This window comes from Coffea arabica, chromosome 2c, assembly GCF_036785885.1.
Source record: "Coffea arabica cultivar ET-39 chromosome 2c, Coffea Arabica ET-39 HiFi, whole genome shotgun sequence".
Lineage (NCBI taxonomy): Eukaryota > Viridiplantae > Streptophyta > Magnoliopsida > Gentianales > Rubiaceae > Coffea > Coffea arabica.
The window spans coordinates 74669497-74684334 of NC_092312.1; the positions used below are offsets into that span (position 1 = coordinate 74669497).

The 14838-nt window shown below is 35.0% G+C and overlaps 2 protein-coding genes across 2 annotated transcripts; both read right to left on the minus strand.

Annotated features, from left to right (window-relative positions):
- Positions 1-1043: 1043 nt before the first annotated feature.
- Positions 1044-3777, minus strand: LOC113723746 (uncharacterized). The gene is made up of 5 exons (XM_027246723.2): positions 3532-3777; positions 2173-2271; positions 1928-2050; positions 1590-1680; positions 1044-1428 (listed from the first exon to the last, which is right to left on the minus strand). Exons 1-5 carry the CDS (start codon positions 3658-3660, stop codon positions 1250-1252), a joined length of 621 nt encoding a protein of 206 aa, XP_027102524.1. The 5' UTR covers positions 3661-3777; the 3' UTR covers positions 1044-1249.
- Positions 3778-11490: 7713 nt separating this feature from the next.
- On the minus strand, positions 11491-14398 carry LOC113723747 (uncharacterized). Its single transcript, XM_027246724.2, has 5 exons — positions 13962-14398; positions 12564-12662; positions 12315-12440; positions 12034-12106; positions 11491-11873 (listed from the first exon to the last, which is right to left on the minus strand). Exons 1-5 carry the CDS (start codon positions 14088-14090, stop codon positions 11692-11694), a joined length of 609 nt encoding a protein of 202 aa, XP_027102525.2. The 5' UTR covers positions 14091-14398; the 3' UTR covers positions 11491-11691.
- Between the last annotated feature and the right edge of the window lie 440 nt (positions 14399-14838).

Sequence of the window (14838 nt, forward strand, 5' to 3'; positions counted from 1 at the left end):
GTTGAAATCTATAATGTCACTCTAGATATATTGTGGTTATCTTACAAGTCACGTAATACACTTAATTCTTATGGCAAATTTCTCAAGTAAACAGGATAAGATTTTGAGATTACAAGATATATATATATATATATATATATATTTATATGTGTGTGTGTGTGTGTGTGTGTGTCAAAGTATGTAATGGTGCACAATATATAGTGCAAATTTACGGTACTTTGAGTGACTAATCGCGGCCACAAGGCACCTAAGTGCCTTTGTGTGTGCCTTTAGTCAAGGTTTCGACCCTCTATCATTGCCATTCAATTTGTAGCTTCTTATTTGTAAGTTGAGTAGGCAGTATGGTTTGACGGTAGTTTTAGTTTTTGTTGGTTTCTCAGTATCTAGTTCAACTTGTCCCTTCCCTCTTAGGTGTCAATTGACCCAAAAAAAAAAAGAAAATTCAATACAGTATTGTTGATTTTTTAGTATTCAGTTGGACCTGCCCCTTCCCTTTTAGGTGTCATTTGACCCCAAAAAAAAAAAAAAAAAAAAAACCTCACTAAAGTGGGAAGGATTTGTTTAAACATTTTATGGTTCGTCCTTTCTAGGGTTGCAAATGAATCAAATCGCTTAAGTCAAAATTCGAGTTGATCTTAAATTAGTCAAATTGAACTCGAGTTCAAAAATATTAAACTCATTAACTCGCAAGTTCAATTATATATATATATATATATTTTTTATTTTAATAGTAAAATTATATATATATTTCTAATATTTTATTATTTATTAAGAAAAATATTATATTATTTATTTTTTAAAAAATAAAATAATTATTTTTTCGCTCTCGAATTTGAGTCGAACTCGAGCTCGAACTTTAAATTGGCAGTCTATTGAGTTCGAGTTACATAAAATTAAGTCAAGATTTGACTCGATTAGGCCAAAAATCCGATTCGACTCGACTCGACTCATTTGTAATTCTAGTCCTTTCCTTGTACTCAGCACACACAAAAATAAAATACGTAGCATACACCATTGGCAAGTAAAGGACCATTTCAAGCTCAAACATCCAAAAGTTGCTGATGATATTACTGATAATGTTTACAGCTAAACAGCAAGAAGAAGATTAGATTAATCAAACAGTACAAAACGCAGAACTTTAAAATTTCAACATATGCATATGCTACGAAGGGGGTTTGAGTTATCCAATTTAAACAAAATACGATGAAGGAATGACTCATTGCCAGCCAGCTTGTCTCACTCATCCTCACTACTGCTTGTCTTCCACGACGTCAGATTCTTGAGCTTTTTCAGGGATAATCTCTGGACCAAAACCACGGAGCCTGCGTGATGATCTTAGCGGAACAGGTTTAGTCAAAGATTTGGCGACGCCTTTTCCCTTGTTTGATGAAGTTGCACCTTCATCCAGCTTTTTATCAACTGCAACAGCTGATGAAAGATAGGAGAATCAGGGGGAAATGTAAACAAGGGAAAACTAGCAAAGTAATTCAAATTCGAATCCCTCATGGCTGGACAAATTAAACTTAGAATTCTCATAAAATTACTCTTTTTTGTTTTTTCTTCGAAAGGAAATAAGCATAATGACACACCATGATCAGAGACTTGGGTGCTGGAACTGGGTAGTTTCTTGCTGGATACTGCAACTAGAGCTTGTTCCTTTGGCTTAGAATGTGCAGGTGGCTACAAGTAAATAGAGTTAATAAATCAAGTTATCTGCAGGCAAAGTTAATTTCCATCTTATGCTACCCGAATTTTTTTGAAAAAAAAAAAAGTAAATTCCCTCTCAAGTTTAAATACCGATGCAAAGAACCCAAAAGACCTATATAAATACCCCCCCCCCCCAAAGCGCGCACACACACACACACACACACACACTCATATACACTTAACTTTAACTCGGTGACCCTTCTAAGTGTTAGAAAGTTACCGCAGTGTGGGCCTTGAGCTCATGTCTCTTGTCTACTTCTTCTTCTTCTGATGAAGAATCATCTTCTGAGGATTCCCACTCATCTTCTGAGCTGGTATCAGCTAATTGAGCAGGATGAAAACCCTGCAACAGGTGTTTGTGTTTAGGCATGTAATATTGTTATTAGGATCCAACATTTGGATGGATTAAGCAACCGTAAGTGTAAGCCTGCAGGAAATAGGAAAGTGCTTGAAGTTCAAACTCACAGGCTCATAGATGGAAATTTGCTTGCGTTTAGCAAAGGCCACATATCTCATCAGATCTTCCATTGTGAAAAATTTTTGGCCGATCACATTTGTGTAACACTGCATCAATCGAAAAAGAAATTAGTAATATAATTTCCCCGTAACCCTATCACAAGGGCCTCAAAAGAATCCATGACAAGGCACAATAACCCATATAGCTTCTGATTAGCAGAGCCACCATATAATTTCATATTTATCATGTATCGAATTATCATAATAAAATAAGATAAAAGTTGCAAGAAATGGTAGAAGGTTTTAGTCCTATTTCTCTTCAACATTTATTAAAGAGCAGCAAATGATTTCAAATGATGCGCACATGTCTAGATGTATGTATGCACTCCAGATACATTTATCTTCCTTTAATGTTTTACGAACATTTACTTATACAAATTTTCTTGATTTGAACATATATAGACTCGAGAGTGGAAGTGATCAATAGTCACTGAATTCAAGAAGACTATATAGACTTGTTTGTTTCTTCTTACAAAGTTGTTTTTGGATTACTTAACAATATGAACATCATAATGATGTACTATTATCATACTGCACAATAATCAACTAGGTAACCGATCAAAATGGGTTTCGAAAGATTTAACTAATAAGATAAAGAAACAATTAGAAAAGAAGATTGAACTTGGCATGCAAATAAATAAGGACATGTCTTTGTGTAGGTAAAATCACTAGTTCAACTCTTGGGGTAGATATAGATTAATATCTACCTACTCGGTTTCATAAACCGGTGGCCAATTGAACCTGCTGGTTCTATCAACCCTGTGATTTCAGATTTTCCTTCCTTGTTAGATCCGATTTGAGATCCAGTGCGATTAAATTGTCGATTTTTCAATTGAGCCAAGTCATGTTTAATGGTGTATGCTTACATGTTGAACTTCTAACAGTGCCCCGATGAGTAAAAATATTCTGATTAAAATTTTTTTTCGATTAAAGGCTTCATTCATTGATTGAAATGAACTTAGAAGATACATTTGGAATAAGCAAGAAAGCCAAATGAAAAGAAAAGGGTTTAGAACAGATTAAGAAAAAAAGTTCAACAAAGAGAGAATTTGCATAAGAATAATCCACAAATTTACAACCATCTCCACAACGCATTTAAAAGTTTGCCTAAATAAAAAATCATGTAAAATCTCCATTTTTTTTTACCCTTTTACGCTTTTTGTAAATTAAAAGAAGTGGTCGGTGTACATGCATCTAAAGATAAATAGTTTATGTGTTTCACCCAAGAAAAAGAACCTGTTCATCATCACACGACATTGCACCTATGCTTAAATTTAACACGCTGATATGCATTACACATGTATATACCTTTACTACTTCCCCATTGCGTTTTTCATGATCAACAACTCTCCATCCTTCCGGTATTTGGGGCTTTTCATCAGTAGCACTAGCACTGGCTCTTGCTTGCTGATTTTTGCGTGGACGGAGCAAAACCATCTGAAATTTTCACTCAAGATCTCTGAAGGACCTCTCCTGGTATTGAAGTTGGATATGTGTAAACTAAAAAGGGTGGTGATAGGGGTGGTTTGAAGTAGTATTGAGCCAGTAAGGCAGTAAAGCTAAACCATCTTAAACGGTGGGCGTCATGAGCGTTACAAAACAACAGGTTGTTGAAGAAAAAGACAAGATATGATTCGAGAGATACATTAAAGGTAGGAGACGTGTTTTGCTTCTAAGCTTTGATGTGGTGAAGGAGTTCAAAGTGGAGAGCAATCCTAAGAGATGAAGCTCGAAATGTGTCTTTTACTGGTGCAATTAACGTGGTGAGACAGATAGACATCACTAGGTCATCTTTTATGGTCATAGGTTAGTGGAAATCTTTTTTTTTTTTTGGGAGTTTGTTCTTGATTTTTCTCTTTGTTGGTATTTTTTCTGGGGGTTATTTCGGGCCAGAAGGAGCTTGCAGTCTAGATAGGAAACTCTGTATATGTTTTGCAGTTCATTGAGCAATAATTATTAGTCTTAGTTGTGAATAGTTAATGTTAATGATTTATTATATTTTGTTTATTTATGTGGATACAATCACTTTTGTGAAACTATTTTAATTTAAAGATTGAATATCATAATGCTCTTTTCATACTATTACTTCTTCAAAACTACTTAGCTGTGGAATTAAATGTTCATAACAACAAGCTTTTTTTTTTTTGGGGTTCAAAGTTACCATATTTTGAGACATGATAATCCTATCAGTTCAAGTACTAATTAACTTTTTTTTTTATTGGAGGCTGACATGCCATTAAACCGTAATAATTAAATTTTGAGAGCTACAAATTGCTCTATAAGGATTTTTTTTAATCATCAATATTTGAGTACTTTAAAAGCCAAAACTTATGTATGCATACCTCTAAAGATATAATAACCGTATGGATACTTGAGATATGGCAAACAATGCTACACCACATAATTCAGTTATGGACCATTATAAGGAAAAGAAACAAAGAAAATCTTTCGGGTAGTGTGTGTGTGTTTAGCAAATTGACTTCTTTTGCTTTTTTTTTTCTACCCCTTAATGACTTTACAAGGAAAAAAATTTCAAACTGAATTTCTTTTCATTTCTTTTTCCTTCTTAGACTTACGTACCTTAATAGGAAAAACATTAAATGTGAGCAAACAAGTACCCTTGACCTCTTTTTTTTTTGGCATTTCAGTTCGTATCTAGAAATTTACTTTGATTTCTAAGAATTCATCCCAGTTTTGAAATTTTCTTTAATGCCTTCTAAATCCAGGTACGACAATGCCCCTTAGTTAAAAAGCTCGCTCCAAAGACCGGAAATTCAAAAATAAAAAATTATTGTACAGGTGCACAAAGGAAAACAAAATCTATTTGCAATTTATCCAATATTTACAATGGTTCTTTACATTTTCGTGGTAGCAGTTTAAATATGCCAGAATTTCTCAGATAGGCTAAGGCTTTTTAGGAGATTTATATACTTGATTATTTGCTAGAGAAATTTTGTTGGTTGGGAACTCTACCATTTCTAGTGTATTCATTGATGGGACATTATAACTTGTAATGTATACTATAAGATGCGCAAAAACAAGTAAATATATACGACCCATAACACTAAAGAACATGTTCATTTAACAAGCCTCTTCAATACAAGAAGGAAATGTTTACTTGCGATATAGTACAAAACTAAATCCCCCTCTTCTTCTTTGTGGCACCGGTAGTCCGATCTAGCTGCTGGAGGATTCTTGGATCCATGTTGAACGTCGATCAAAGTTGACGTCCTGCTTATTTATAGCTTCAGATCCTGCCGTAGGTCCAGTTGCTTCTGTACCGCCTGGACCAAGCAGAATCATTCGGTGATGAAACAATGAGGGTACCTGCATGTGTGGTCTCTAGGATTTTGGTTGAGTACATATCAGACGTTCACTTCTGTGTATTAGCAAATGTTGTAGCCACAAAATAAAGATGCAGCTGAGAATAGATTATTTTTGAAAATGAAAACAATGGTTTTAACTCTTAATCAATACCCTACGGGAAAGAAAAAATAATTATAGAAAATCATGATAGGAAGAAAAAACCAAGAAAAAAAAAGGAAACATCATAGCGTTAAATCAGGTGTATTGCCAAAAATTTTGACAATCCAGAGAATTTCATCTCTGATAATAATGAATACCTAAATATCAACGATGATCGCCCGGTTTTACTTAGACAGCAGTTACAAGAGTACTCAGCACTGAAACCTAAACAGCTCTTTGGGTTTCTAGGACCTCTCAAAGCTGTATTTATGGACATAGACACGAGTATTTGGTGTGCAAATGATAAGAAGCTAGTCGTTTGTTATAGGGCAAATTACACTTTACCCCCTTGTAGTTTAGTATTTTTGTACATAGTTCATTTATGGTTTCAAAAGCTATACATAATCCCCTCATGATTTGGATTAAAATGTCAAAATAACATAATTTGCAAGTCATAACGGAGTCACCTAAAATATCAAATATACTCCTATGTAAAGTTGAAAATTATTTATTAACCACGGGGGTTATGTATATATTTTGAAAATCATAAGGGGGTTATATGATAAAATATTAAATCATAAGGAAATTATATAGTAAAACACAAAACCATATAGGGTTAATGCGTCGTGTATATTATGTTTATGTATTTTGATCATTTTAACCATTTTAATTTTGGAAAAATCGCCAATTTAGTACATAAACTTTTTTTTCATCGATTTAGTCCCTATACATTATTTATAGCCAATTTAATCCCTAAACTTATATTTCGGTTCCAATCAAGGAGTTTAGTGGTGACGCTACCGCATAATTTCTATCAGCTTCCTAATCGAGCAACCTAGAAGGGGTATTTTAGACACTTCCGTTCTGGAGTCTTAACCAAAATAAACCGAAACAAAAGTCTAATGAGAAATACCCACCTAAAACCCAAAATGAAAACAACAAAATTTGTTGGACAAAAATTTCTTGCTCAATTCTCAGAGAAGAGGGATGGTGGCCTGGTGGCATAATTTCCATTACTGGGAATAGGAATTGGTGAAGTACAATGAAGAAAAGACTGGCAAAAGAATCTGTGGCCTAAATATGGCTATTGAAATGCCTTGAATCAGATTTTCAACCTCCGCTAACTTGTTCGGGGGTCTCGCTCAAAAGAGAAAGAGTAGCCTACAATGAGATTTTCTCACCAGTGGTCAGATACACTTCTATCAGAGTGCTACTAGCAATGGTTGCACATGAGGACTTAAAACTTGAGCGGCTAGACGTGAAGACAGCTTTCCTACATGAAGAGTTAGATGAAGAGATTTATATGACTCAATCAGATGGATTCCATGTTCCGGAAAAAGAAGATTATGTATGCAAGTTGAAGAAATCCTTGTATGGATTAAAGCAGTCCCCAAGGCAATGGTACAAAAGATTTGACGGCTACATGATTGAGCTCGGCTACAACAGAAGTTAGTATGATTGTTGTGTATATCACAACAAACTTGAATATGGTTCGATGATCTACTTGATTCTGTATGTAGATGATATGCTCATAGCTGTGAGGAACAAAGCTAATATACAGAAGTTGAAAAGTCTTCTCAGTGCAGAGTTTGAGATGAAAGACTTGGGTGCGGCACAAAAAATTCTGGGAATGGAGATTTTCAGGGATAGAAGTTAGAAGAAACTTTTCTTATCACAGAAGAGCTATATTGAGAAGTTACTATCCAGATTTGGCATGTCTACAGCAAAGTCCTTGAATACTCTGAGTGCATCGAATGCTCAACTATCAGTTACACTCGCACCACAGTCAGAAACCGAGATAGAGTATACGGTTAAGGTTCCCTATTCTAGTGCAGTGGGCAATTTGATGTATGCCATGGTCTGCACTAGACCTGATCTGGCACATGCAATCAGTGTTGTTAGCAGATTTATGGCTAATCCTGGGAAGGAGTACTGGCTGGCCGTGAAGCGAATTTTTCGGTACTTGAAGGATACATCTGATGTTGGTCTCATCTATAGAGGTGATACAGAGTGTTTGGTTACAAGCTATTCAGATTCCGACTATGCTGGAGATGTTGATAGTAGAAGGTCGATGACTGGTTATGTTTTCACTCTTGGGCATTCTGTAGTTAGTTAGAAAGCAACTCTACAACCTACAGTGACTCTGTCCACTTCTGAGGCAGAATATATGGCACTGACGGAGGCTGCTAATGAGGAAATTTGGTTAAAGAGGTTGGTTGGAGAGGACTAAACACATATATATTGTGATAGTTTTAGTGCGCATGTCTAGCCAAGGATCAAATTCATCATGAGAGGACTAAACACATTGATGTCCGATATCACTTCTTGAGATCTGAGACAAGGATCAAGGTGAAGAAAATTGGCACGGTTGACAATCCTGCTGACATGTTCACTAAGCCGGTTCCTTATAGTAAGTTCAAACATTGTTTGGACTTGTTAAATGTCCTAAGTTTTTTATAACCCTTATGGGCATTCTGATGGTACTTAGAGACAATTCTGATGGTAAAAGAAGACTCTGAGTACGTCTGGCACTTCATCAGTGCGTCTATTACATCTGTTTTCGAGAAGATTCAAGTCAAGGTGGAGATTTGTTGAAATGCCTTGAATCAGATCTTCGACCTCCACTGAGCATTTCGGGGGTCTCGATCTGGCACTTCGACTTCGCCCCTGAAGCTTACGGTATATATTAGATATCGTATCCATTTTAGTTTGGGTCTCGATTTTTTGGCCTAATTTTTGGGTCCAATCTATTTTGGTTATTTGGTTGTATATATATACCTTATATCCATTATGTACAAAATATTTGATACATTTCAAATCCTAATAAAATCTAATTTCCCCCAAATTTGTTCTTGCTTGTTCTTGTTTGTTCTTCCGTTCCGCTGCATCTGCTTTAACAATGGCAAAGCAGTGGAAAACACCATCTGTTTAGTTCCTTGAAAACCTTCTCAGTCCTCCAGGCCCACCCCAAACCAAGGCGAGCCCACTTTCAGCATTATCTGTACCTACACTTGTCAACTACTCCCACTATTAAGCTATCTAGAATTCCCCGGTTGGATCCAAGAAGAAGAGCTGAAACCTTTTGCAAATTAAGAAGAAGAGGGACCAAAGGGAAGAGTAGTTTGTCTGCAGGAGGAAAAGGGACTTGACGTGACCAGAAGAGTTGATGTGTGCTGTATAGGAATGATTTTGATGCGTAAAAGTTGTTGCATGGGGTGGAACTGGAGAAATTAATCGAATCGGAGCCTGATCAATTTGCAGCTCAGGGTTAGCCTTCAGAAGATATTAATTAGTCCTGATTCAATTCCTTTCCACTTTTGCGGTTTTGCCTGCTTCATCTCCATTCGAGTTTGATTTTTCGTTCTGGGCTTGCTACAAAGAGATGAAAAGCACACAAAGAGATGAAGCTTGAAATATGTCTTTTACTGGTGCAATTAAGCTGGTGACTGGTGAGATAGACACCACTAGGTCATATTTTATGGTCATAGGTTAATGGAAATCTACTTTTTTTTTTTTAATTTGTTCTTGTTTATTCTGTTTGTTGGTATTTTTCCGGGGGTTGTTTCGGGCCATTAAGAGCTCTCAGTCCAAATGGGAAACTCTATATGGTTTTGTGGTTCATTAGCAGTAATTATTGGTCTTAGTTGTAAATACTTAGTGTTAGTGATTTATTATATTTTGTTTCTTTATTGGATACAATCACTTCTCTAAGTACTTAATTTTGAAAATTGAATGTCATTATGACTAGTTATTTATATTTTATATCTTACTTTTCATACGATGACTGCTCCAAAAACTACCTATTTATGGAATTAAATGTTCATAAGAGTGAGTTGCTTCCTCACCCCTTCCTTTTCTTTTGTGGTTCAAAGTTACCATATTTTGAGATATGATTAGGCCTGTCAATGACCTGGACTCGGACCGGATCCGTGAAATTTTTGTGGGTACGGGTAGGGATTTAATTCAGTTACCCGGACCCGGATCCGGATCCGTTTTGTCAAACAAAAAACGGATCGGATACGAAATATAGTATTACAGCCCGTATAAAATCCGGATCCGGATATAAATGGATTAATAATTTAAAAAATATATATTTATCAATATAATTAGATTAGGATGATGTATTTGAGTAAAGTCAATTTGATTTCTTTTCTTATTTGGTTTTTTTTTGTATTAGTTAGAAATTAGTTTACAAATATATTTTTTTCTCATTTTTATTAGAAATTGCAAATTTTCATAATTTTTCGGGTAGGCCTGACTCGGATCCGAGATCCATCGGGATCCGAATTCGGAATATAGAGTAGAAAACCAGTCGGGTAAATGGATCGGATCGGGGTTCGATATGATATGCCGGGTCCGGATCCAAAATAATGAATTCCGGCCCGTTGACAGGCCTAGACATGATATGCCTATCAGCTCAAGTACTAATTAACTTTTTTTTTTTTTTTTTTTTTGCATTGGAGGCTTGACAGGCCATTAAACAGCAATAATTAAAATTTCAGAGCTACAGATTTCTCTAAAGGATATTTTGTCATCAACCTTTGAGTATTTTAAAAGCCAAAACTTGTGTATGCATACCTCTAAAGAGAAATAACGCATTTGGCAGAAAAGAAAGTATATAAGGATACTTAGGATATGGTAACAACGCTACACCACATTACACAGTCAAACACCATTATAAAGAAAAAGAAAGAAAATCTTTCTTTCATGTATGTGTGTGTATGTGTTTGTATGTATATATATACGTAGGTATGTTAATGGATAGGATCTTATTCAGATCCAACTCAGACCCAATGTGCTTGGGTAAGGTTTGGATTTAATTTTTCAAATCTAAATCCTATCCAAACCCAGATTCTATAAGAAAGTTGTGGATCTGGGTAGGGTTTAATTTTTATGATTAATATCCAAATTCAAACACATATCAAATCTTATCCAGACCCATGTATATATAATTAAAATTATATATATTACCAAATTTATAAAATATTCTAATATTCTATGGTTGGATCAAATACAGTAAGATTTCATGATTGCTTTCTTTTTTTAATCTAATCCTAATTGTCATTGTAATTAGCACAAATTTTTTCAGAAAAAGAGAAAAAATAAAAAAAATAAATGAAAGATTGGACGTAGATATAGTTGGAGTTTTAAAAATAAATCAAATTAGTCAATAATAGTAAATTTTTGAGTTCATAATGTTGCATTCAACTTCTTGAATATTAATTTTGTTATTTGAAAATAAAAATTAGATGGTGTTTATATTTTTTGAAATCTATATATTTTTAATATGTTTTTATTTTAGTGTGTTTAGAAAAGTACAATAGGTACCCATTGGGTACTTAAATCCAAAAGGATTTGGGTTTAGGTCCAATTAAATTTAATAGGTCTGGATTTAGATAAGAAGAATCCAACCTATATTCTACCCATGGACATGCCTATATATATGTATATTATGTGTGCGTCTTTACCATACTGACTTTTTTCTTTCTTTTTTTTCGTCCCCCTTATCAAACAAACTTTAAAAGGAAAAAGTTCAAACTGACTTCCTTTTTATTTCTTTTTCCTTCTTTAATAGGAAAAATTGAGCAAACAAGTGCCCTGACCCTTTTTTTCCTCTTTTGCATTTAAGTTGGTATCCAGAAATTTACCTTGATTTCCAAGAATTCACCCCCGTTTTGATATTTTTATATAATGCCTTCTAAAAGCAGGTAGGAAAATTCGTCCTTTCCTTGTACTCATCACACATGAAAATAAAATACGTAGCATCCACCATTGGCAAGTAAAGGACCATTTCAAGCTCAAACATCCAAAAGTTGCTGATGATATTACAGATAATGTTTACAGCCAAACAGCAAGAAGAAGATTAAATTAGTCAAACAGTACAAAACGCAGAACTTTAAAATTTCAACATATGCATATGCTACGAAGGGGTTTGAGTTATCCAATTTAGACAAAATACGATGAAGGAATGACTCATTGCTAGCCAGCTTGTCTCACTCATCCTCACTGCTGCTTGTCTTCCACGACGTCAGATTCTTGAGCTTTTTCAGGGATAATCTCTGGACCAAATCCGCGGAGCCTGCGTGATGATCTTAGCGGAACAGGTTTAGTCAAAGATTTAGCGACGCCTTTTCCCTTGTTTGATGAAGTTGCACCTTCATCCAGCTTTTTATCAACTGCAACGGCTGATGAAAGATAGGAGAATCAGGGGGAAATGTAAACAAGGGAAAACTAGCCAAGTAATTTAAATTTGAATCCCTCGAGCTGGACAAATTGAACTTAGAATTCACATAAAATTACTCTTTTTTGTTTTTTCTTCGAAGGGAAATAAGCATAATGACTCACCATGATCAGAGACTTGGGTGCTGGAGCTGGGTAGTTTCTTGCTGGATACTGCAACTAGAGCTTGTTCCTTTGGCTTAGAATGTGCAGGTGGCAACAAGTAAATAGAGTTAATAAATCAAGTTATCTGCAGGCAAGTTAATTTCCATCTTATGTTACACGAATTTTTTTTTTTTTTTTTTTAAGTACATTGGCTCTCAAGTTTAAATACTGATGCAAAGAACCCAAAAGAGCTCCATAAATACCACACACACACTGACCCCTCTAAGTGTTAGAAAAGTTACACGTTCAGTGGGGGCCTTGAGCTCATCTCTCTTGTCTACTTCTTCTTCTGATGATGAAGAATCTGGATCCAAGGATTCCCACTCATCTTCTGAACTGGTATGAGCTAATTGTGTAGGATGAAAACCCTGCACCACGTATTTGTGGTTACGCATGCAATATTGTTATTAAGATCCAACATTTGCTTGGCTTAAACAATCAGTAAGTGTAAACCTGCATGAAATAGGAAAGTGTTTGAAGTTCAAACTCACAGGCTTATAGATGGAAATTTGCTCGCGTTTAGCATAGGCCACATATCTCATCAGATCTTCCATTGTGAAAAATTTTTGGCCGATCACATTTGTGTAACACTGCATCAATGGAAAAAGAAATTAGTAATATAATTTCCCCGTAACTGTATCACAAGGGCCTGAAAAGAATTTCCACGTTTCCATGACAAGGCACAATAACCCATATAACTTCTGATTAGCAGAGCCACCATATAATTTCATATTTATCATGTATCGAATTATCATAATAAAATAAGATAAAAGTTGCAAGAAATGGTAGAAGGTTTTAAGATCCTAATCAATAACTCTATAGTCCTGTTTCTCTTCAACATTTATTAAAGAGCAGCAAATGATTTCAAATGATGTGCACATGTCTAGATGTATGTATGCACTCCAGATATATTTATCTTCCTTTAATGTTTTACGAACATTTACTTATACAAATTTTCTTGATTTGAACATATATAGACTCGAGAGTGGAAGTGATCAATAGTCACTGAATTCAAGAAGACTATATAGACTTGTTTGTTTCTTCTTACAAAGTTGTTTATGGATTACTTAACAATATGAGCATCATAATGATTACTATTATCATACTGAGCACAATAATGAACTAGGTAACCGATCAAAATGGGTTTCTAAAGATTTAACTAATAAGATAAAGAAACAATTAGAAAAGAAGATTGAACTTGGCATGCAAATGAGTAAAGGCTTGTCTTTGTGTAGGTAAAATCACTAGTTCAATTCTTGGGGTAGATATAGATTAATATCTACCTACTCGGTTTCATAAACCGGTGGCCAATTGAACCTGCTGGTTCTATCAACCCTGTGATTTCAGATTTTCCTTCCTTGTCAGATCTGATTTGAGATCTAGTGCAATTAAATTGTCAATTTATCAATCGAGCCAAGTCATGTTTAATGGTGTATGCTTAATTGTTGAACTTCTCACAGTGCCCCGATGGGTAAAAATATTTCGATTAAAAGTTTTTTTTTTTCGCGATTAAAAGGCTTCATTCATTGATTGAAATCAACTTCGAAGATACATTTGGAATAAGCAAGAAAGCCAAATGAAAAGAAAAGGGTTTAGAACAGATTTAACAAAAAGTTCAATAAGGAGAGAATTTGCATAAGAATAATCCACAAATTTACTACCATCTCCACAACTCGTTTAAAAGTTTGCCTAAATAAAAATCACGTAAAATCTCCAATTTTTTACCCTTTTTGTGCAATCATTTTCCATTCTTTTACGCTTTTTGTGAATTTAAAGAAGTGGTCGGTGTACATGCATCTAAAGAGAAACAGTTTATGTGTTTCATTATCACACAACATTATAGCTCTGCTCAAATTTAACACATTGATACGCATTACACATTTATATACCTTTACTACTTCCCCATTGCATTTTTCATGGTCGACAACTCTCCATCCTTCCGGTAGTTGGGGCTCTTCATCAGTAGCACTAGTACTAGCGCTCGCTTGCTTATTTTTGCGCCGACGGAGCGAAACCATCTGAAATTTTCACTCAAGATCTCTGAGGAACCTCTCCTGGTTTTGAAGTTGGATTTGTGTAAACTAGAAAAGGTGGTGATAGGGGTGGTTTGAAGTAGTATTGGGCCAGTAAGGCAGTCAGTGAGGCAGTAAAGCTAAACCATCTTAAACGGTGGGCGTCATAAGCGTTACAAAACAACAGGTTGTTGAAGAAAAAGACAAGATATGATTCGAGAGATGCATTAAAGGTAGTGGACGTGTTTTGCTTCTAAGCTTTGATGGGGTGAAGGAGTTCAAAGTGGAGAGCAATCCTAAGAGATGAAGCTTGAAATGTGTCTTTTACTGGTGCAGCTAAGGTGGTGAGATAGATAGACATCACTAGGTCATCTTTTACGGTCATAGGTTAGGGGAAATCTACCTTTTTTTTTTTTTTTTCAGTTTGTTCTTGTTTTTTCTCTTTGTTGGTATTTTTCTGGTGGTTGTTTCGGGCCGGAAGGAGCTCGCAGTCTAGATAGGAAACTCTGTATATGTTTTGCAGTTCATTGAGCAATAATTATTAGTCTTAGTTGTGAATAGTTAATGTTAATGATTTATTATATTTTGTTTATTTATGTGGATGCAATCACTTTTCGAAACTACTTTAGTTTAAAGATTGAATATCATAATGCTCTTTTCATACTATTACTTCTTCAAAACTACTTAGCTGTGGAATTAAATGTTCATAATAGCGATCTTTTTTTTCTTTTGGTTCAAAGTTTGAGACATGATA